At 43.6% G+C, this 17075-nt stretch overlaps 1 protein-coding gene across 2 annotated transcripts in view; it reads left to right on the forward strand.

Moving 5' to 3' along the window:
• Positions 1–1391: 1391 nt before the first annotated feature.
• Positions 1392–17075, forward strand: part of baiap2l1b (BAR/IMD domain containing adaptor protein 2 like 1b) — a 37968-nt gene continuing 22284 nt past the window's right edge. Inside the window, exons 1-3 of one of the 2 annotated variants that reach the window (XM_030089467.1) lie at positions 1392–1694; positions 2973–3048; positions 3196–3282. In XM_030089467.1, the coding sequence (XP_029945327.1) occupies positions 1644–1694; positions 2973–3048; positions 3196–3282 (214 nt within the window). In that variant the 5' untranslated portion in view covers positions 1392–1643. The remainder of the gene's footprint in view (positions 1695–2972; positions 3049–3195; positions 3283–17075) is intronic. The other variant, XM_030089469.1, reaches the window with a different exon arrangement.

Raw genomic sequence — 17075 nt, forward strand, 5'->3', positions numbered from 1 at the left:
CTCACAGCTTGAGAGGAAATCAGCTGACAGTGGGGGACATCTAGTGGTAAACCGTGAAACTTCCGCACTGCTGTGATTTAGCAGCTCCTGCTCGAGAGCTGCCAGTGTCAATAAAGCAGCCACTGTTTGGGGGAGGAAGTTAATCCTGCAATCACAGCAGCTTGCGGATGCTACTTGTTTAAGTCATTAAATAACATCACAGTAACACGTCATGGATCAGCTCAGAGGCTGAACTCAGGGAAATCACTGGAGAGCATTCACAAATCAAAGATTTTCCAAGAAAGGCACAATGACAGGACTAATAACTGAAGCAGATAAACAGTCTGGACCTAAACAATTCAAAGAAGAGTACAGTGATACTGTGTTATGATGAGCTTCTGATATATCATCAAAACAGTCAGAATGAATGTAGGAGGAATGGGTACACTCAACAACTTCACAACGAAGCACTTTCCATACCCAGCTCGACTGCCCACTGTCTGCGAGGAGATACAGACCGATCAGAAATGCATCAGACAGACCAGATCAGATTATATCCTCAGGCACTTTAGCTCAGTCTCAGACTGTTGTTCAGTAACCGCCTCTCCATTCATTTAAATCACACTGTAGTTCATACATCCTGATCCATCCACCATGGAGCCAGTCCCAGATAACCATTCAGGTCAGGATGCAGGTTAACATCCATCACAGGACGAACACACACAGACAGACAACTGCACACACACTCACATTCACACCAAGGGGCAATTTAGCATCATCACCAGTGAACCTCACATGAAGGTTTTTGGACTGTGGGAGGAAACTGTGGGACATAGAGGAAGTCTGTGCACACAGGGAGAATATTCAAACTGTTCTCTCTGGTTATGGTTATTAAAAAAAAAAAATCCTGACACTTATAGGTAGGATACCTCCCAAAGTATTTAATTAGGATGTTAGATTCATCCTGTGCAGATCTTCCAGCGTTAATGAGCAGCTGCCTCCAGGGAGCGCCCGTCTCCAATATTCACCTTGTCGTCCACCTGCAACAAGTGTCAAGAGCACGGAGAGAAAAACGCAACAAGCGCGAAGGAAGGACGACAGGTCCATAATAAAAGCAGAGCGACTGAAGCCAACTCAAAAATGATGCAGAATCTCATAAAACGTCGCTTTTTAGTCGCTTTAGAACACTTCTCGTTTCCTAACGCTCCTACTTTGTTTTGCAAATAAAGGTAAATGTCTAATGAGGACGGGGATTATTCTGAAAATGACGCTTGCACTGTTTTCCGGGCTCTTGACGCGCATCCAGTCCAGCCTCCTGCCCCCCTCCTCCCCTCCTCCCCTCCTCCCCCCGTGAACCCTCCACCTACAACAAGTTTGACAGCTCAGCTTTTTTCCTGAGAGAGAGAGAGAGAGAAAGAGCAGCAACAGATAGCAGGAGTCTCCACCACAGGACTTATCCTTCCTCCGTTTTTCCTCCTTTTTCGCGGCTCAGTGCGCGTGCTGACCATGAGGACTTCCATGCGTCCGTAGTTTTGCGCATTCCGCCGACTTGGACTTCTTTTTTTCTTCTTCTTCTTCTTCTTCTTCTTCTTCTTCTTTTAGGGCGTATAATTAATTAATCTGTATTATTTCTCCTTGGACGTCGCAGAGGGACTAATTTAAACATGTCGAGGAGCGCGGAGGAGGTGAACAAGCTGACTGAAAGCACATACAAGGTGAGTGCCGCCGGCTGGAGGGGCGCGCGCAACAGGTGCGACCTGGAGGGCGAGAAAAGCGCCTCAAAGACCCTATAATCTGCCCCTTTTCATAACTTCTTCTGATTTAACACCAACTTTCACTGAATGACTCTCGTGATAGTTTTGTTTATAAAGCGTTTTATTGTAGATGGGTAAAAATACGCACTGAACTCTATTACTGTAATAAGGGTTTCTATTTTAAAACCTCATGGTGTTCCTCCCCCGCGTTAAAAGACTACACTTTACACTGTTACAAGAGTCATATTCTGTTTATTAGCAGTGTCTAACTCCAGCCCAGAGGCTTTTAGAGAACCAGAAACTGACTATTACTGAGTTGAATCACAGGTTTGGGGAAAATAAAAATAGCCCCACCCTAGGAGTGTCATTTCCTCATTAAACTGCTGCCATAGTTTATCAGCATCTTCTCAACTGTTGGTTAATGGAGCTTATTCTGGCATCTGCTCCATCCACTAATGAGCTTTAATTTATTTACTGAGGATAAGTGGGTGTTTTGAAAATGAATTTCTGTTTACCCTGTTGGTGAAACTGCCCTTCAAAACAGCTTTAATAAACAGTCTGTTGCTTTTTTTTTTTTTCCTCTCAGTGAAATTCATTTGGCTTAAAACGCAAAATCAAGTAATAGTGAAACATATTTGGGTGAAAGTGAGAATGAGCTTTCACCAAACCCCCACACTCCACAGGTGGGACGTCAGAGGTGAGTGTGCACAAAGAGCTGGGGAGAGAAAAGGAGAATAAAGTCTTTCTCACATGCATTTAGCCCTCTTGAACTGCCATCGTCCGCCGGCCTGCTCTCTGGGCATCCCCCACAGCTCCCTGATGTGGCGAAACGCAGGAAAAAGACTCCAGGTTTAATAATTTAGCTGGCTGTGTGTTCTGTGTGGTAAGATTATACAGCGAGGTCCCAGGCAGCCGTCATCTGCCTCGCCACTGCAGTCATAACAGAGTCACCTTTAGATGACTATCTGCTCTAAATTAGAAGCCATCTCTTTTTGAAAAAAACAATCCTGACATTAAAGAAATGACTGTGACAGTTCACATGTTTGGTGATCTGCAAGCCCTTTTGTCTTCCAGCAGTGTCTGTCACACATTATGCTTGCATGGCATGCATGCCTGAAGGACTTAGGTTACAGCTCATGTTAATGAACAGTCAAGTTGTTTCAGGATGGTGAAACAACTGTGTGTTTTCCATCCTTCCCACTTTATTCTCATGTGACGTCTCTGTTTGTCTGCAACCAGAATGTGATGGACCAGTTCAACCCGGGACTGAGGAATCTGGTCAACCTGGGAAAGAACTACGAGAAATCTGTGGCTGGTGAGCGATTTTCTTCTTATGATAAATATTAAAAGAAAGTTAGACTCCAGAAATGAAAATTTTGGCTGTGAGGAGCGAAGATTCAGACTTTTTAGGGATTAGGGGCTACTTTGACAAACATTAATGATCATTTTATCATTTTCCCAGCAATGTCCCTGGCTGGAAAGTTGTATTTTGATGCTGTGTCTAAGATTGGGGAGAATGCTGCTGTTTCTCCTGTCTCCAGAGAACTGGGTAAGTTTCCATGTCCCGTGGCTCTCTGCTTGGATAAACTGCAGCCTGTGGAGATCTTTCCCTCTTTTCTCAACTATTTCCTGAAAGAAAAGCTGTTTATACCTGCCTTTAGTTTAAAGTTTGTGGTTTCTTGAGCAAATTAGAGGGTGGTTTTATAGTCATTTCAAAAGATGTGAGGGAGGGTGGTCCTCATTAAATGGCAGGGTGCAGCCATGGAGGCTTCCGGCCACTTTATTTTAGTTTCGGCCATGTGTGAGAGGAAAGATTAAAAAAAAATATATAAAGACCATCAAAGGTAAAACATGATGATTAAGAATTAAATATTCAGTCTCGATGAGTTCAATTAAAAATTTTCCTTTACAGTGCTTTACATGCTAAACGCATGATTTAAAAAGTGCTTTCAAATGGCCACCATGGTTGTAAATACTCTGTAAATATAGGCTGATTTCTATAATTTGCCACTGTGTCTATAAGAACTGATTATGTAAAGTTCATTATGGATTACAGTTTGATTGCACGTATTATATGTTGTTACTATGAGTGCTTAGTTTTCACCAGACTAAATGGACTTTGGACGTTGACGAATGTAGAAATGTTACTGCTTGAAACAGCTTGGGGTTCAGTGTCTTTCTATACTTCAACAAATGGAGGAAGTGCATCCACAACCTTGTGAGTGTGAGCCAGCTCAATGAGCCGCTGCAGTTTCTTGGCCATTAGATCACTAACATTTAATCATCCTGCACTAATAGAAGCTAAAGATTTATAAACACTACACTGGAACTACGTGAAAATAGAGTAGTGTTGTAAACAAAAATCAAAGCGTAGCAACTTAAATAGCCCTGGTTATTAGACTAAATCACTGTTGGATGCGTACTATAAATGCTGTTGCCAAAACACAGCCACCTTCACATCCCAGTTGACAGTTTGGCGGAAGATTTAGGCCTGGTAACAAATAATCAGCGTGATGAAAGTCTTCTAAATGATCCAAAGTAATTCAACAAATATGAAACTAATCTATTCATTTATGAAGCTTTTTTTAATGGCATGAGCTAAAATATTGTTGAGGCTTCAAGCGAGGGATCTTGTAGCTGGAAGCCGTCAGAAGTCATGTTGTGATAAATTTTAGGATAATGCGTATGATGAGAATATCTGACTGTGAGTGTGTTAGTGATGGGAATACTCAGCCACAGCGTTTGTTTGGTCCTCTGTTTGTTCCCAGCCAACTCCCCAGGCTTCATTTCCCCCCCCCCACCGGCTAATTTGCAGTCCAAACATGCCTGGCATCCTAAAGTCACTGCCACTAGTGGCACACTTTGATTTGAACACTGTATGTCTCTCGTCTCCCCCGCTGATTAGTAGCAAAACCGCTAATTAAATTCTGCAGCACAGTGAGAAGCGCCACCTGGTATTGTCCTGGTGTCAGTTTCTTGGCACATTTAAAGGGATCCTCCACCCGAAAATCAAATGTTCAGCCTCTGTAGACATAGCAGGAGGGTTTAAAATACAGCAATTATCTTTTTAACCATTATTATCTATTCTCTCAATTGATGAGCGGTGTGCACGCTGCTGAGTTTTCTTCTAAAACACTAGCAAGTCGACTGTGCTGCAACATTCTGTCTGTCACACGTTGATCATTCTTGCTTTAATCGTAACAGACATGCAGTTTTCTTGAGAAAGGTTTGTCAGTGAAATTGTTGATCGCTTAAATGGTTACAATATTGCGATTGAAGAGTTTGAAAGATTGTGTGGCGTCTTCTAGTTTAGAAGTAAAGGTTTTCATATGTAATCAAATACAGTGCTCCTCCAAAATGGACATTTGCTTCCTTTTTTACTTTAACCTTGTAACCATTTATTCCACCAAACAACTATGATTTCATCAAATCAACTCAGTTTAATCAGTTTTTTAGAGAAATTATTGAAATCCTTTTAAACTCAGGGTTTTACCACTTCTATGTTGTGTCTGTTTCAAAACTTTCTTTTTTGCTTCATAACATTTTCAAGCCAGCATAAATACACATCAGTAAATGCCATTTATATATCTTAATGTCCTTTTAAGAGGTTTGAAACTGGCCAAAATGATACAGTGTATCCACAGCTTAGAGTTTCAAAAGATAAAATTCTCATTGGATGCTCTGGTTTGCCATTGGTTGGCTGTAAAACATGTTTATTGTCAACGTAATTATCTTTGATTTTTTATTCTGTCTGAATTTTAATCGAAGCACATTTTAAAGGAGTCAGACCAGATTTTTTTTCACCCTTGTATCCAGACGTTGTTCACGGATCCTGATGAAGGAAAATAAACTGAAGTCGGGTCCCATGTCCTCAGCTTGAAATATGCTTCCTGCAATAGGAAGTGAAGAGTAAACCAGGGAAGGGAAACACAAACACAGTGGCGATTATTACCAGCGTCCACACACGTGATTGTTTTAAAGCCATCACTCTGTTTTCACATTAAAAAAGGACCAGTTCCTTCTTCCTCCTAAAAAATAAAAATATCACAAGCTTTTGTCCTTGGGGTGATGTAAGTACGCCCTCAGCATTACAAAAGAGTTTTGTGTTTGGTGAAGTTTGTATATCCAGGCTGAGTCACACCCTCCACTGATATGTAGCTGGTCCCCACTAATCCCTGTGTGAGAGACGCTGTGGTCTCCCGACACATCGCTTTATGTCATTATGATAGATTATGTAGAACAGTGAGTGATTAAATAAGCAGTTTGATCTGATCTGTGTAAGCTCAGTAAGTGTATTATCACTGGAGTCTGAGCTGCACGTTTCTATAAGCGCTCAGAGAATTATCCTGTCCCGATGCCAGCTCTATCATCGTCTGCCTCAAGGATCATTACAAGGAAGGATTAAACAAAAAAAAAAAAGAAGTGTTTCCACCCAGAAAAACAATGCTTCCTCGTTTTTATGAGTCTGCTCATACGCATGGTGAAGCTGCCTCGTCAGAAACCTGAGCTCGGGTGACACATAGCCAGAAACCAGATACCTTTGAGAGGCAGCGGAGGACCGGTGCGCCTCGTCCTCCTTCCTTTAATTCCCTTCTTCTTCTTCCTCCTCCTCTCCTGAGTTCAAATGTCAACATTTCTTTCACTCAGCCACTCAGGTGTCTGACTTCTCGAACAAGAACAGGAATGAGGACCAGAAAGATCACAGCGTGGAAGTCTAAACTGGCTCGAATCGCTCTTTAAGTCCTCTGAATAAAATATCGTTCCCGAGGGAACACGGTCGAGGACTCAAAAGCTGCTGCCAAAAACTAGCGTGTAACATCCTGTGAGAAACTATGAGCTTTTCATTATCTTCAAAGAATTTAAGCTTATCCAGTCTTGCAGTTGCTTCATGGCCTCAAAACAGACAATAGTAATGTACAAAATGGCATCAGACCTGCTTTACATAATCCAGGCATGTTTGCATGCCTTGCCCGGTGGTTCGGGCTCATATCAGAATTATTTGTCCACAGTCAAAAAAATCAAACAGACCTGTGGTCTCTTTGCATGCTTCAGAATAATGCTTCGAAATTAGCTTAAAACAGAACTCCTGCACTTTTTCTTCTTCATTTAATTTTCTTCTAATTTATCTTCTCTGCTGCAAAATGGTTTAATAACGGGTCATTTTGCGATCGCAGTTGTCAGTGAAGTGATCATTATTAACGTGGACAGCCTCTCTGTCAAAACAATGCCACATATGACACATATTTTGCTCCCCGAGGACGTAGGTGTAAAACATACCATGTTTGTCAGAAAAGTGATTTGCTCGTTGCTCGAGGCAGAGACGAGATGTTTTAAAAGACTCGTGAACTTGAGTCGGGACTGCAGCCAACTCTGACTTATATCACATACTTCAGGTGTGTCAACAAAATACCGTGAAAGTGTGATTCTCATGTGTTAAACTAAGATACGTTTGGCTTTTTTTTTGTAGTCATGAGAATGTAAGGGGGGAAAAAACCTGTACTCCCGTAACACCGCAGTGTATTATAAAAAATATGAAATAAACTATCAAGGTTCGGTGGCCTTGATTCTCGTTAATTTCATCGGATATGAGATGATCAGAGCTGCTGTCTCTAGACGAAAAGCTCACTCTCACACCAACAGCAGCATCGCTATCTCACTGAACCCCTGTTTACCAGAGGAGGAGCAGAATATTTATCTAGAACGAACCCGGTCCTGACTACAATATGTCTGATGTATTCACAGTGTCTGCCATGCTGCTGCCAACCTTAGATAAACATTAGCTCACCCTTATGAAACCCAAGTCGTCACTTCAAGAACACGTTACCGTTCATATTTTAGAGCTTCATCCTCTCACTGACTGATGATGATTGATTAAAACTGACCGTCAGCTAATGTGTCACTTCAACACTACAGGTATCAGTTGCAGAATAGAATAGAAATACTTTAATAATCCCAGAAGGAAATGCCACACATTTTTAGGATTTCATGACAGTCTTCAGCCACCTTGTGATTTTCTGTCCATGTGTGGTTAAGCCACTTCTGAAAACGGTGATACATTACATATTCAAGCTCAGTGAATTGTTAACTTCTGTGCTCGATATGCCAGCTATGTAAAAGTGAGCGGTAACTTGATCCCCACGTCTAACTTTTGAATCGCAGACCCATTTACAGCCTGTGCAAACACAGCCTGTCTGTCCTGTGCGGGTTTATCTCCGGGAGGCTTTGTTGGCCCATGGTGGCGTAATGCTTTTTTGTCTTATCCTCATCACGGCATACTTTCGCCCTCACACCTTGTTTGCTTGAGCGCACACCTGTTACCCGGCAACATTTTCCGCGGTGGCGACAACACTTAACAAATTCGTGTGAAACTGCTGTGACGTTATTCGGATGAGCACGATTTTGCGCAATCAGTCCCCGAAAGCATTTTTGATGTCACCTGTCAGGCATTAAGAAATGTTGGTGACTCAGTTTAAGGTGCCAGGAATCTCCTCCATATAAACTGCATGGCTCTTGCCTTGCTTTATCAGACTCTTTGGCCCGTTCATTGCTTCGTGTTTTCTCTGTATGCCTCTCGCAGTTTTGAGTCGCGCCCTCCTTCACTTGCCTCGCAGCCTCTTTCCTGTGACTCTGTTTAAAGGGCAGCCTTGCTGGGGTGATCTGATGGGCTTTGCCTGCCGAGCTGTTTGAACTGCGGCAGCCGGCCTCACCCCGAGGCGAGGCGGGGCAGGCCAGGTGCAGGGAAGGGCAGTGTTTACATGCTAATGAGTGTGTCACCCTTGCTTCTTTGTGTGGTCTAAACAATCAAAAATCAAATCAATGTGGTGTCGCAGAAGCACCAATCCATCTAAATCCACACAAATTTTAGGGTTCTAATAGGTTCGTAAGGAGATTGGCGCTGACGACCTCGCTTAGAGAGGGAAAGAAAAGAAACCTCCAACCGCAATGAAAACACCGACACCTTGCTTTTGGTAAGAAGAAAACATAGAACATGTATTAAAACAGATTTTTAACTCTTCCAAAACAAAACAATGATACAACCGTAAAAATATACCAACAAAACAGATGATACAATGTCCATTTCAGTTCAGATCCTTCTCTTGTAGTTTCACAGTCTCTTTTTGTTATCAGTCTCTCTGATTATGGTTAGTCTCTATTTTTATAGTCAGGCCTGACTCAAAAAAAACGGGGGGGGGGGAGTCTGAGATCTCAGATTAATTGGGGGAAAGGGAAATTCACTCCCAAAGAAAATGATGAATTGGGTTTCTCTCCTACCGCCCTCCTGGGAAGTAGGTGACCTCCGAATTTGGGATCCTCTGTGGTCTTCACAGATGCAGTCCGGCCCATGGACGGCACAGATCAGATCCTCAATCCGATCTTATCAATCTAATATCAAAAAAACCAGCCTGCACAAAACATGCAGAGCCATCAATGAATGAGCAAGTAGATTTTACAATTGATTCTCTGTCACAAAATGATAAAGAACATCTTCCCAATAAATCTCTCTTTTTTTCTTGTTCCCCAGTTTCACAATTATAGGCCAATACAACATTTTATCTATGAAAAACACAAAAAAAACAGTCATATCAGGCCCACGTGTCACTCTACACAGTGTGTTGATTCAATCCACAGTGCATTGCGTCTGCAGGAAAAAAACGTTTAGATGCACAACTTACTTTGTACATTTTCTACAGAAATTAACATTTCACCAAAGTCAAAACACATTTCCTCATTTCTGTGCAAAAGAAAGAACATATCCCGACTGGTTTTTTTTTTTTTTAAATAGGTTTGCATACACTCAGTTTCACTTTTTTTTCCCTCATGGTGGAACACGATGCAATTTACACACATTTTCAGCCACTCACCGGAATATTCTTCAACTCTCTGCTTAAGGCGTCACCCGGACTCAACAAAGATGCTTCCTTGTCACAAAAAACTGAAATAGTTCCAACAAAAAACACATTTATCTGAGTCACGTCTCCTCCGACTCCCCCAGAACCGAAAGTAAGACGGAAGCTGCACGAGGTGCATTCAAGGTGCATAGGACAAAACTACTTGTTGCACTGCGGTGCATTCACTGCACCTGGGATAGAAACAATATATATAAAAAAACCTCATTAATACTGAAAATCTAACTTGAGCAATGAAATAAACCTGGGTTACACTCTCCCCCTCTAAACGGCATGAGTCCCTTCATGCACAGCTGATCTTGGAAACTGTGGAGGTAAACTTCCAGTACTGGAGAATGCAACACCCAAAGTTTGGAAAAACGAACTAATGGCTAAAATCAGTGGCTCTCCCAGTTCATCATAAGTAAACTTACGAGGTGGGCGTCTTTCTCTGTCAGAGCGTCTCAAGCCTACTGACTCTGTAGCAACATTGCCAGTTTCAACAACATCACTACTGACTACAGATTCTGATGGAATGAGAACTGTGTCAGTGAAGGTGGGTATCATGTCAACTTCTGGAATGTCAATCACAACATGGTCTGGGGACCCAGCATCTGTAGGTGACAACTCAACGCTACTTAAACCAGGGACTTCATGTTGTGTATCCATGTCAGATTTGTCACAGTCAGGTACAGACATTTGTGGTCTTGTAATGTCTGGAGATGGCACAGAGGGTTGAACATGTGTGAGGGGTTGAGGTTCTGGAAGAAACTGCTCAGTTTGAACATAGGGACCTTTTGTGATGATTTGTGGCTCCCACATACCAACACAAGTTTCTTCATCATCGCTCTCTTCATCCTCTTCACTGTACACTCCCTCTTCTCCAGTGTCGGTTCTTTTGGTCTTGGGTTTGCTCCTTGTACAGATTTTGTTCCTTTGACGAGGAGAGTCTGATCCACTCTGATCCTCAACAGGTAAGAACCCGCAAGGGAAAAGCAAATCCCTGTGTAAGGTGCGGTGAGGACCGTCTCCAGTTTCCGGTTTAATTACATAAACAGGACTGTCCTTGATGCGCCTCACAACTGTGTGAATGGTTTCCTCCCAACGGTTTGCAAGTTTGTGCTTCCCTCTAATGTTGACATTCTTCACGAGGACTCTATCACCAACAAAGAGTTCAGCAGCCCTTATCCTTTTGTCAAACCGAACTTTGTTCTTCTCACCCATTTTCTTTGAGTGTTCAGATGCAAGGGCGTAGCTTTCTTGGAGACTGTCACGAAGATTTTGAACATAGTCTGAATAGGACTTTGAAGTAGCCTTTCCAGGGTAAGTACCAAGAACAAGGTCGATGGGCAACCTTGGCTGTCTTCCAAACATTAGCTCATACGGGGAGTACCCCGTTGTGTCGTTTCTTGTACAGTTATAGGCATGTGTCAATGGCTTAACGAAGTCTCGCCAATGATACTTGTCTTTGTCCTCTAGCGTGCCTAGCATGTCTAGCAACGTCCTGTTGTACCGTTCCACCGGGTTTCCTCGAGGATGGTAGGGAGTGGTTCGGACTTTGCTCGTTCCAATCACACCACAGAGCTCTTTGATAATCCTTGATTCGAAATCTCTGCCCTGATCGCTAAGCAGACGACAAGGGAAACCATAAGGAATGATCAGGTTGTCCCAAAGAGCTTTGGCGATTGTTTTAGCTTTCTGATCTCTGGTTGGCACTGCCACAGCAAACTTCGTGAAATGGTCTGTCAATACCAAAACATTTCTAGTGTCTCGACTATCTGGCTCAATGGACAAATAATCCACACACACTAGTTCAAGGGGATAATTTGAGTGGATGTTTTCCAATGGAGCGGCCTTTTGGGGAAGGGCCTTCCTCCTGAGACATCGAGGACATTTTTTGCATTTGTTTTCAAGTGCCTGGCCCATTTTTGGCCAATAGAACCTGGCTCGAGCAAGATGTAGGGAACGGTCAAAGCCAAGGTGACCAACCTCATCATGCACACCTTGCATAGCTCTCTCATGATACTGGTGTGGTAGTACTAACTGGTACACCAGGGAATCTCTGTCCTCAACCTTCCTGTGCAGCACTCCATTACGGAGTTCCAGTTTGTTCCATTGTCTGAGAAGGAGTTTAACATCGGAGGATTCGAGATTTCTTTCTTTGAATCCAGGTTTCACTCCTTCCTCCAACAAAGTTATGACCCGAGCAATGGAGGGATCCGCTCTTTGTGCCGTACACCAATCAGCATCTGTCATTGAGGGCAAGATATTTTCCCCATATGCCTCAGGGATAACTGTAGGGTCAATAGTGAGAGACTCTACAATAACAAGGGGCTGAGATGGAGATGACACTGAATGACGCTGACACAGAGCAGAAAAGGCTTCATGATCCAGTTCATTTTGTGCTTCACTGAGACGTTTTTTCATGTCATCAATGCGAGCTCTCTCTTTAACAAACTCTTCATCTTCATGGGGTTGGCTGTTGGGGTCGCCGAGACAATCCATCGGCATCTCTGTTGGCTTGCCCCGCCCTGTACTTAATGGTGAAATGGTAAGTAGACAAAGCGGCCAACCACCTGTGTCCTGCTGCGTCCAACTTGGCACTCGTTAGAACATACGTTAACGGATTGTTGTCTGTCAGGACACTGAAAGAGGAACCATAAAGGTAGTCATTGAATTTCTCACACACAGCCCACTTGAGGGCTAGGAATTCAAGTTTGTGTGTGGGATAGTTTTGTTCACTCTTGGAAAGCCCTCGACTAGCATACGCAATAGCCCGAAGCTTCCCCTCCTGTTCCTGATAAAGCACAGCCCCCAATCCATCACAACAAGCGTCAGTGTGCAGTATGTATGGGAGTTTTGGGTTTGCGAAGGCAAGAATGGGTGCAGATGTAAGCTTGCTTATTATGGTTTGGAAGGCTGTCTCACATTCAGGAGTCCACTGTTCAGTGAAGGTCTGGTTGGATCCGTGATCGCTCTGAGAAGGGGCGCGCTTGTAAATCTTGCCCCGTTTTCTTGGTGGGCGATAATTTGCAGTGAGGCGGTTGAGGGGTTTAGCCATCTTGGAATATCCTTCAACAAAACGCCTATAGTATCCTGCAAAGCCTAAAAAACATTTCAGTTCTTTGAAGGTGGATGGACGTGGCCATGTTTTTAAGGCTGCGATTTTGTCAGGATCAGTATGAACTCCTCTAGCATCCACAATGTGTCCCAAGTATTTGACCGAGTTCCGGAAAAAGTGACACTTCTCTGGGGACAGTTTAAGGCCATAATCTCTGAGGCGTGTCAGGACTTTCATTAATCGGGTTTCATGTTCTTCCAAGGTGTCTGAAAACACGATTAAATCATCCAGGAAGACAAGCACTTCATTGAGATGGAGATCTCCAACACATCGCTCCATGAGGCGTTGGAAGGTGCTTGGGGCGTTTGTGACACCCTGTGGCATCCTATTAAACTCAAAGAAGCCAAGGGGGCACACGAAGGCTGTCTTTGGCTTGTCTTCTTCAGCCATTTCTACCTGATAGTAACCAGATTTGAGGTCCATGACTGAAAACCACTTTGCTCCGCTGAGAGCAGTGAATGTCTCTTCAATATTTGGCAAAGCATATGCATCTTTTATAGTTCTCAGATTTAATTTACGGTAATCAATGCATAGCCTGATTGAGCCGTTCTTTTTCCTGACCAATACAATTGGCGAAGAGAAGGGACTGTGAGACTCACGGATGATTCCTGCATCGAGTAGCTCTCTGAGATGCTGTTTCACTGCCTCTCTGTCACTTGGGTGAATTGGCCTTGGCCGTTCCTTGAAAGGTGTTTCATCATGTAACCTGATTTGGTGTTTCACGGCTGTAGTGTGGCCATATGACTTGTCATCAAGAGCAAACACTTCAGAGATAGATTGCAATTTCTTTTGGATTCGCTCCTTCCATTGCTCAGAAATGGGAGATTCATCAAGATTGAAAGTGAGTTCACTGCGTCCCTGTTCTGCTTGACTTGGGAAAATCTTTGATTGACCAGGTGCTAACGGGGAAACGTGTTGGGCTGCACAAGCATGAGCAACAACTGTCTTTGGCTGCAGTGTTACATCATGTTCACTCACATTACACACCATAACAGGGACTTTGGTTCTGGCTTTGAAAGGAATGTCTACCAGAACTGGTTCGATAAACAATCCTCCAGGTAACTTTGACAGTTCACAAGGTTCGAGGACAAAGCTTATGTTTTGGTCATTCTTCTTCAATCCAACATTGCACATGAGACATAGCCTCTGGTTGGCATGGACTGTAACTGGCTTTTTACAGTGCAACATGACGGGGTAGGAATGAGTGTCATTTCTCTGGGCCTGGGCGACATGTTGAAGGATCATTGCAAACTGTTTAGAGTGAAATTTTTGGATAAACCCGGACCCATCTTGCTCTGCTAATTGTTCATAAAGCCGCAACAGGGCATTTGTTCCGATCAGCAGTGGAATTTTACTGTTAAAGTGATATTCGGGAACCACAAGTGCTAGTACAGCCAGCTGCTGTTCTTTGCCTGCCATGTTTGGGGGGAAAGTAATGCTTATTTGAATATAGCCCAAGTATGGAACATTCTGCCCTCCAGCTCCCTCGATTTCAAGAAGAGTGCTTATAGGCTGGATGGGAAGATGAGAAAGGTGCAACTTGTGGTAGGATTGAGAGATTGTGGTTACTTGGGATCCAGAGTCCATTATGGATTCACATGGCATACCATCAACGAATACAGAGGCTGCACAGCGTGGGCCTATGAGACCTTGGGGCAAAAATGAGTCACGGTTCAAGATGTCCATTGGTTGTAGTGGGTCCTGGTTCTGCAGCTCAGTGTCAAAAGTTTGGGGACTCTGACAATCTGGGGTCTCAGCTCCTGGGGGTCCCACGGCAGGAGCTGCCACTAGTTTAAAGCAAAAGGAGCAGTAGCCTGTCGTGCTGAAAAATCTGCCTGCCTCCTTTTCAATTCAGCATTCTTGTCTCGAACAAGAGTGGGGTTCGGGTCATTTGTGCAGTGGACTGCAATATGATTGTCTTCCCCACACTTGAAACAAAACCATGCACGAGGCATGCCAGAGACTTTGACAGAAGTCCGTGGTTGTCTGGTGTTCACAACAAAAGACTCCCTGGACTCGGTTTTCTCAGATTTGCTTGCACCCCTTTGGTTCTGGACAAGCATTTGAACCTGTTTGGTCAATTCAGCTATCTGATCTTCCAGCTTGGCAGTTTCATTTGGTTTTTGTTTCATTTGTTGTGGGCTTATTGGGGACTTGTTCAGTTGGATAGTGTCTTTTGGCTTCTGGCTTAACTTCTCCACTTGTTTTGTGAGTTCAGTGACTTTTTGTTCAAGTTCCAATGTTTCACTTCTTGACGAGGAGCTTGTAAGTGGCACTGGGTCGAAGACGGGCATGTTATAAACAGCGTGGGCATGTGCAGCAGCCTTTGTTGCGCCCAAATGCTTCTTCATCCGATCTAGTTTGGCTGATCGTCTGTCTTCCTCAGACCTTAACATGAGAAGAAGATCAGGGAATGAGGGGGGGTGGCTCTTTTTCGCTTCAAGCTGGAGACCAATGATCAAGCTCTGGTCCCAGCAGCCACGAATGAATTGTTTAAGGAGCAGCTCATTCGCATTTGAAGCACTGGCTCCCCCTCTAGAAATGACCCTAGTCAGGAGACTGTGAAGACGGTTAAGAAATGCAGAGGATTTTTCTCCGCTGTTTTGGTTGCATCCCAGGAATGCAGTGAAAAGCTCTTCCCCATCCTCAACAACACCAAAAGCTGACTCCAGCTGAGCAACATAGGTGCTGGGTGGTGCAATGACTCCTAGGGGCTTTACAATATCAGAAGCAGGGCTTAGTAAGCTCTCCAGTATCTTTCTCACTTTGTGTGCATCAGTCATAGAGGTGTCAGTGAGTAGAAGGTCAACTTGGGTGCGCCATGTCTCATAGTCAACTTCACCATTGGGTCTTGGTAGTCGACCCGAGAAAGTGCGGATTTTTGCATGTGAAGGTGGCGTGTGTGAAGGCTCATTACGAATGATGTGTTCAACTACCACTTTCTGGACATGAGGTGGGTTGTAAATACCTTCATCAATCTGAACTGGGCCTGTAGGGGGTTCAGCATGCACACCAAACGCACCTGCATTCACTACCCGTTCACTCTGGTCAGTGGAATGAGTTGTAGTATTGTCATGGTCATCAATAAGCTGGGTCTCAGTCTGGGGTGAGGAGCCTGCCTGCAGCTCACTTTGAAGGAAGCTAAAGAAGCCTGCTTTTGCACTACTCCCCAAAACTTCAAGTTCTTTCAAGTATCTGCGGGCCACTTCTTTGCCTATTTCCCCATGAGTGATGTCCCTAACAGTTTTAGAGAACCAAATAACACTTGGGTCTACAGGGCTCTGCAGTTCACCTAAGGTTGCGGGGTCAATCTTCAAAATGGCCTGTTCTGATTCATAAACTACAAGTATCCTACCCAAAGGCTGCTGTGGCTCATCTGGAACTCTAATGATTTTAGATATCTTGCCATTAGCCACAAACACATCAGAAATGTCATCTTCACCACAACTCAGTTCAACTCCTGTGACATACAAGGTGTTTCGACCATCAACTTGAAAGCGTTCACAAAGATCCATTCTCTTAGGCAATTTATCAATGTATCAGTGTCTCATATAGGTTGGAGATGACAAAAGCTGTGCCAATCTCCTGGCTCTGGCTCGCCACTTATTATGTCACCCTTGCTTCTTTGTGTGGTCTAAACAATCAAAAATCAAATCAATGTGGTGTCGCAGAAGCACCAATCCATCTAAATCCACACAAATTTTAGGGTTCTAATAGGTTCGTAAGGAGATTGGCGCTGACGACCTCGCTTAGAGAGGGAAAGAAAAGAAACCTCCAACCGCAATGAAAACACCGACACCTTGCTTTTGGTAAGAAGAAAACATAGAACATGTATTAAAACAGATTTTTAACTCTTCCAAAACAAAACAATGATACAACCGTAAAAATATACCAACAAAACAGATGATACAATGTCCATTTCAGTTCAGATCCTTCTCTTGTAGTTTCACAGTCTCTTTTTGTTATCAGTCTCTCTGATTATGGTTAGTCTCTATTTTTATAGTCAGGCCTGACTCAAAAAAAACGGGGGGGGGGGAGTCTGAGATCTCAGATTAATTGGGGGAAAGGGAAATTCACTCCCAAAGAAAATGATGAATTGGGTTTCTCTCCTACCGCCCTCCTGGGAAGTAGGTGACCTCCGAATTTGGGATCCTCTGTGGTCTTCACAGATGCAGTCCGGCCCATGGACGGCACAGATCAGATCCTCAATCCGATCTTATCAATCTAATATCAAAAAAACCAGCCTGCACAAAACATGCAGAGCCATCAATGAATGAGCAAGTAGATTTTACAATTGATTCTCTGTCACAAAATGATAAAGAACATCTTCCCAAT

This window comes from Salarias fasciatus, chromosome 4, assembly GCF_902148845.1.
Source record: "Salarias fasciatus chromosome 4, fSalaFa1.1, whole genome shotgun sequence".
NCBI classification, from domain to species: domain Eukaryota; kingdom Metazoa; phylum Chordata; class Actinopteri; order Blenniiformes; family Blenniidae; genus Salarias; species Salarias fasciatus.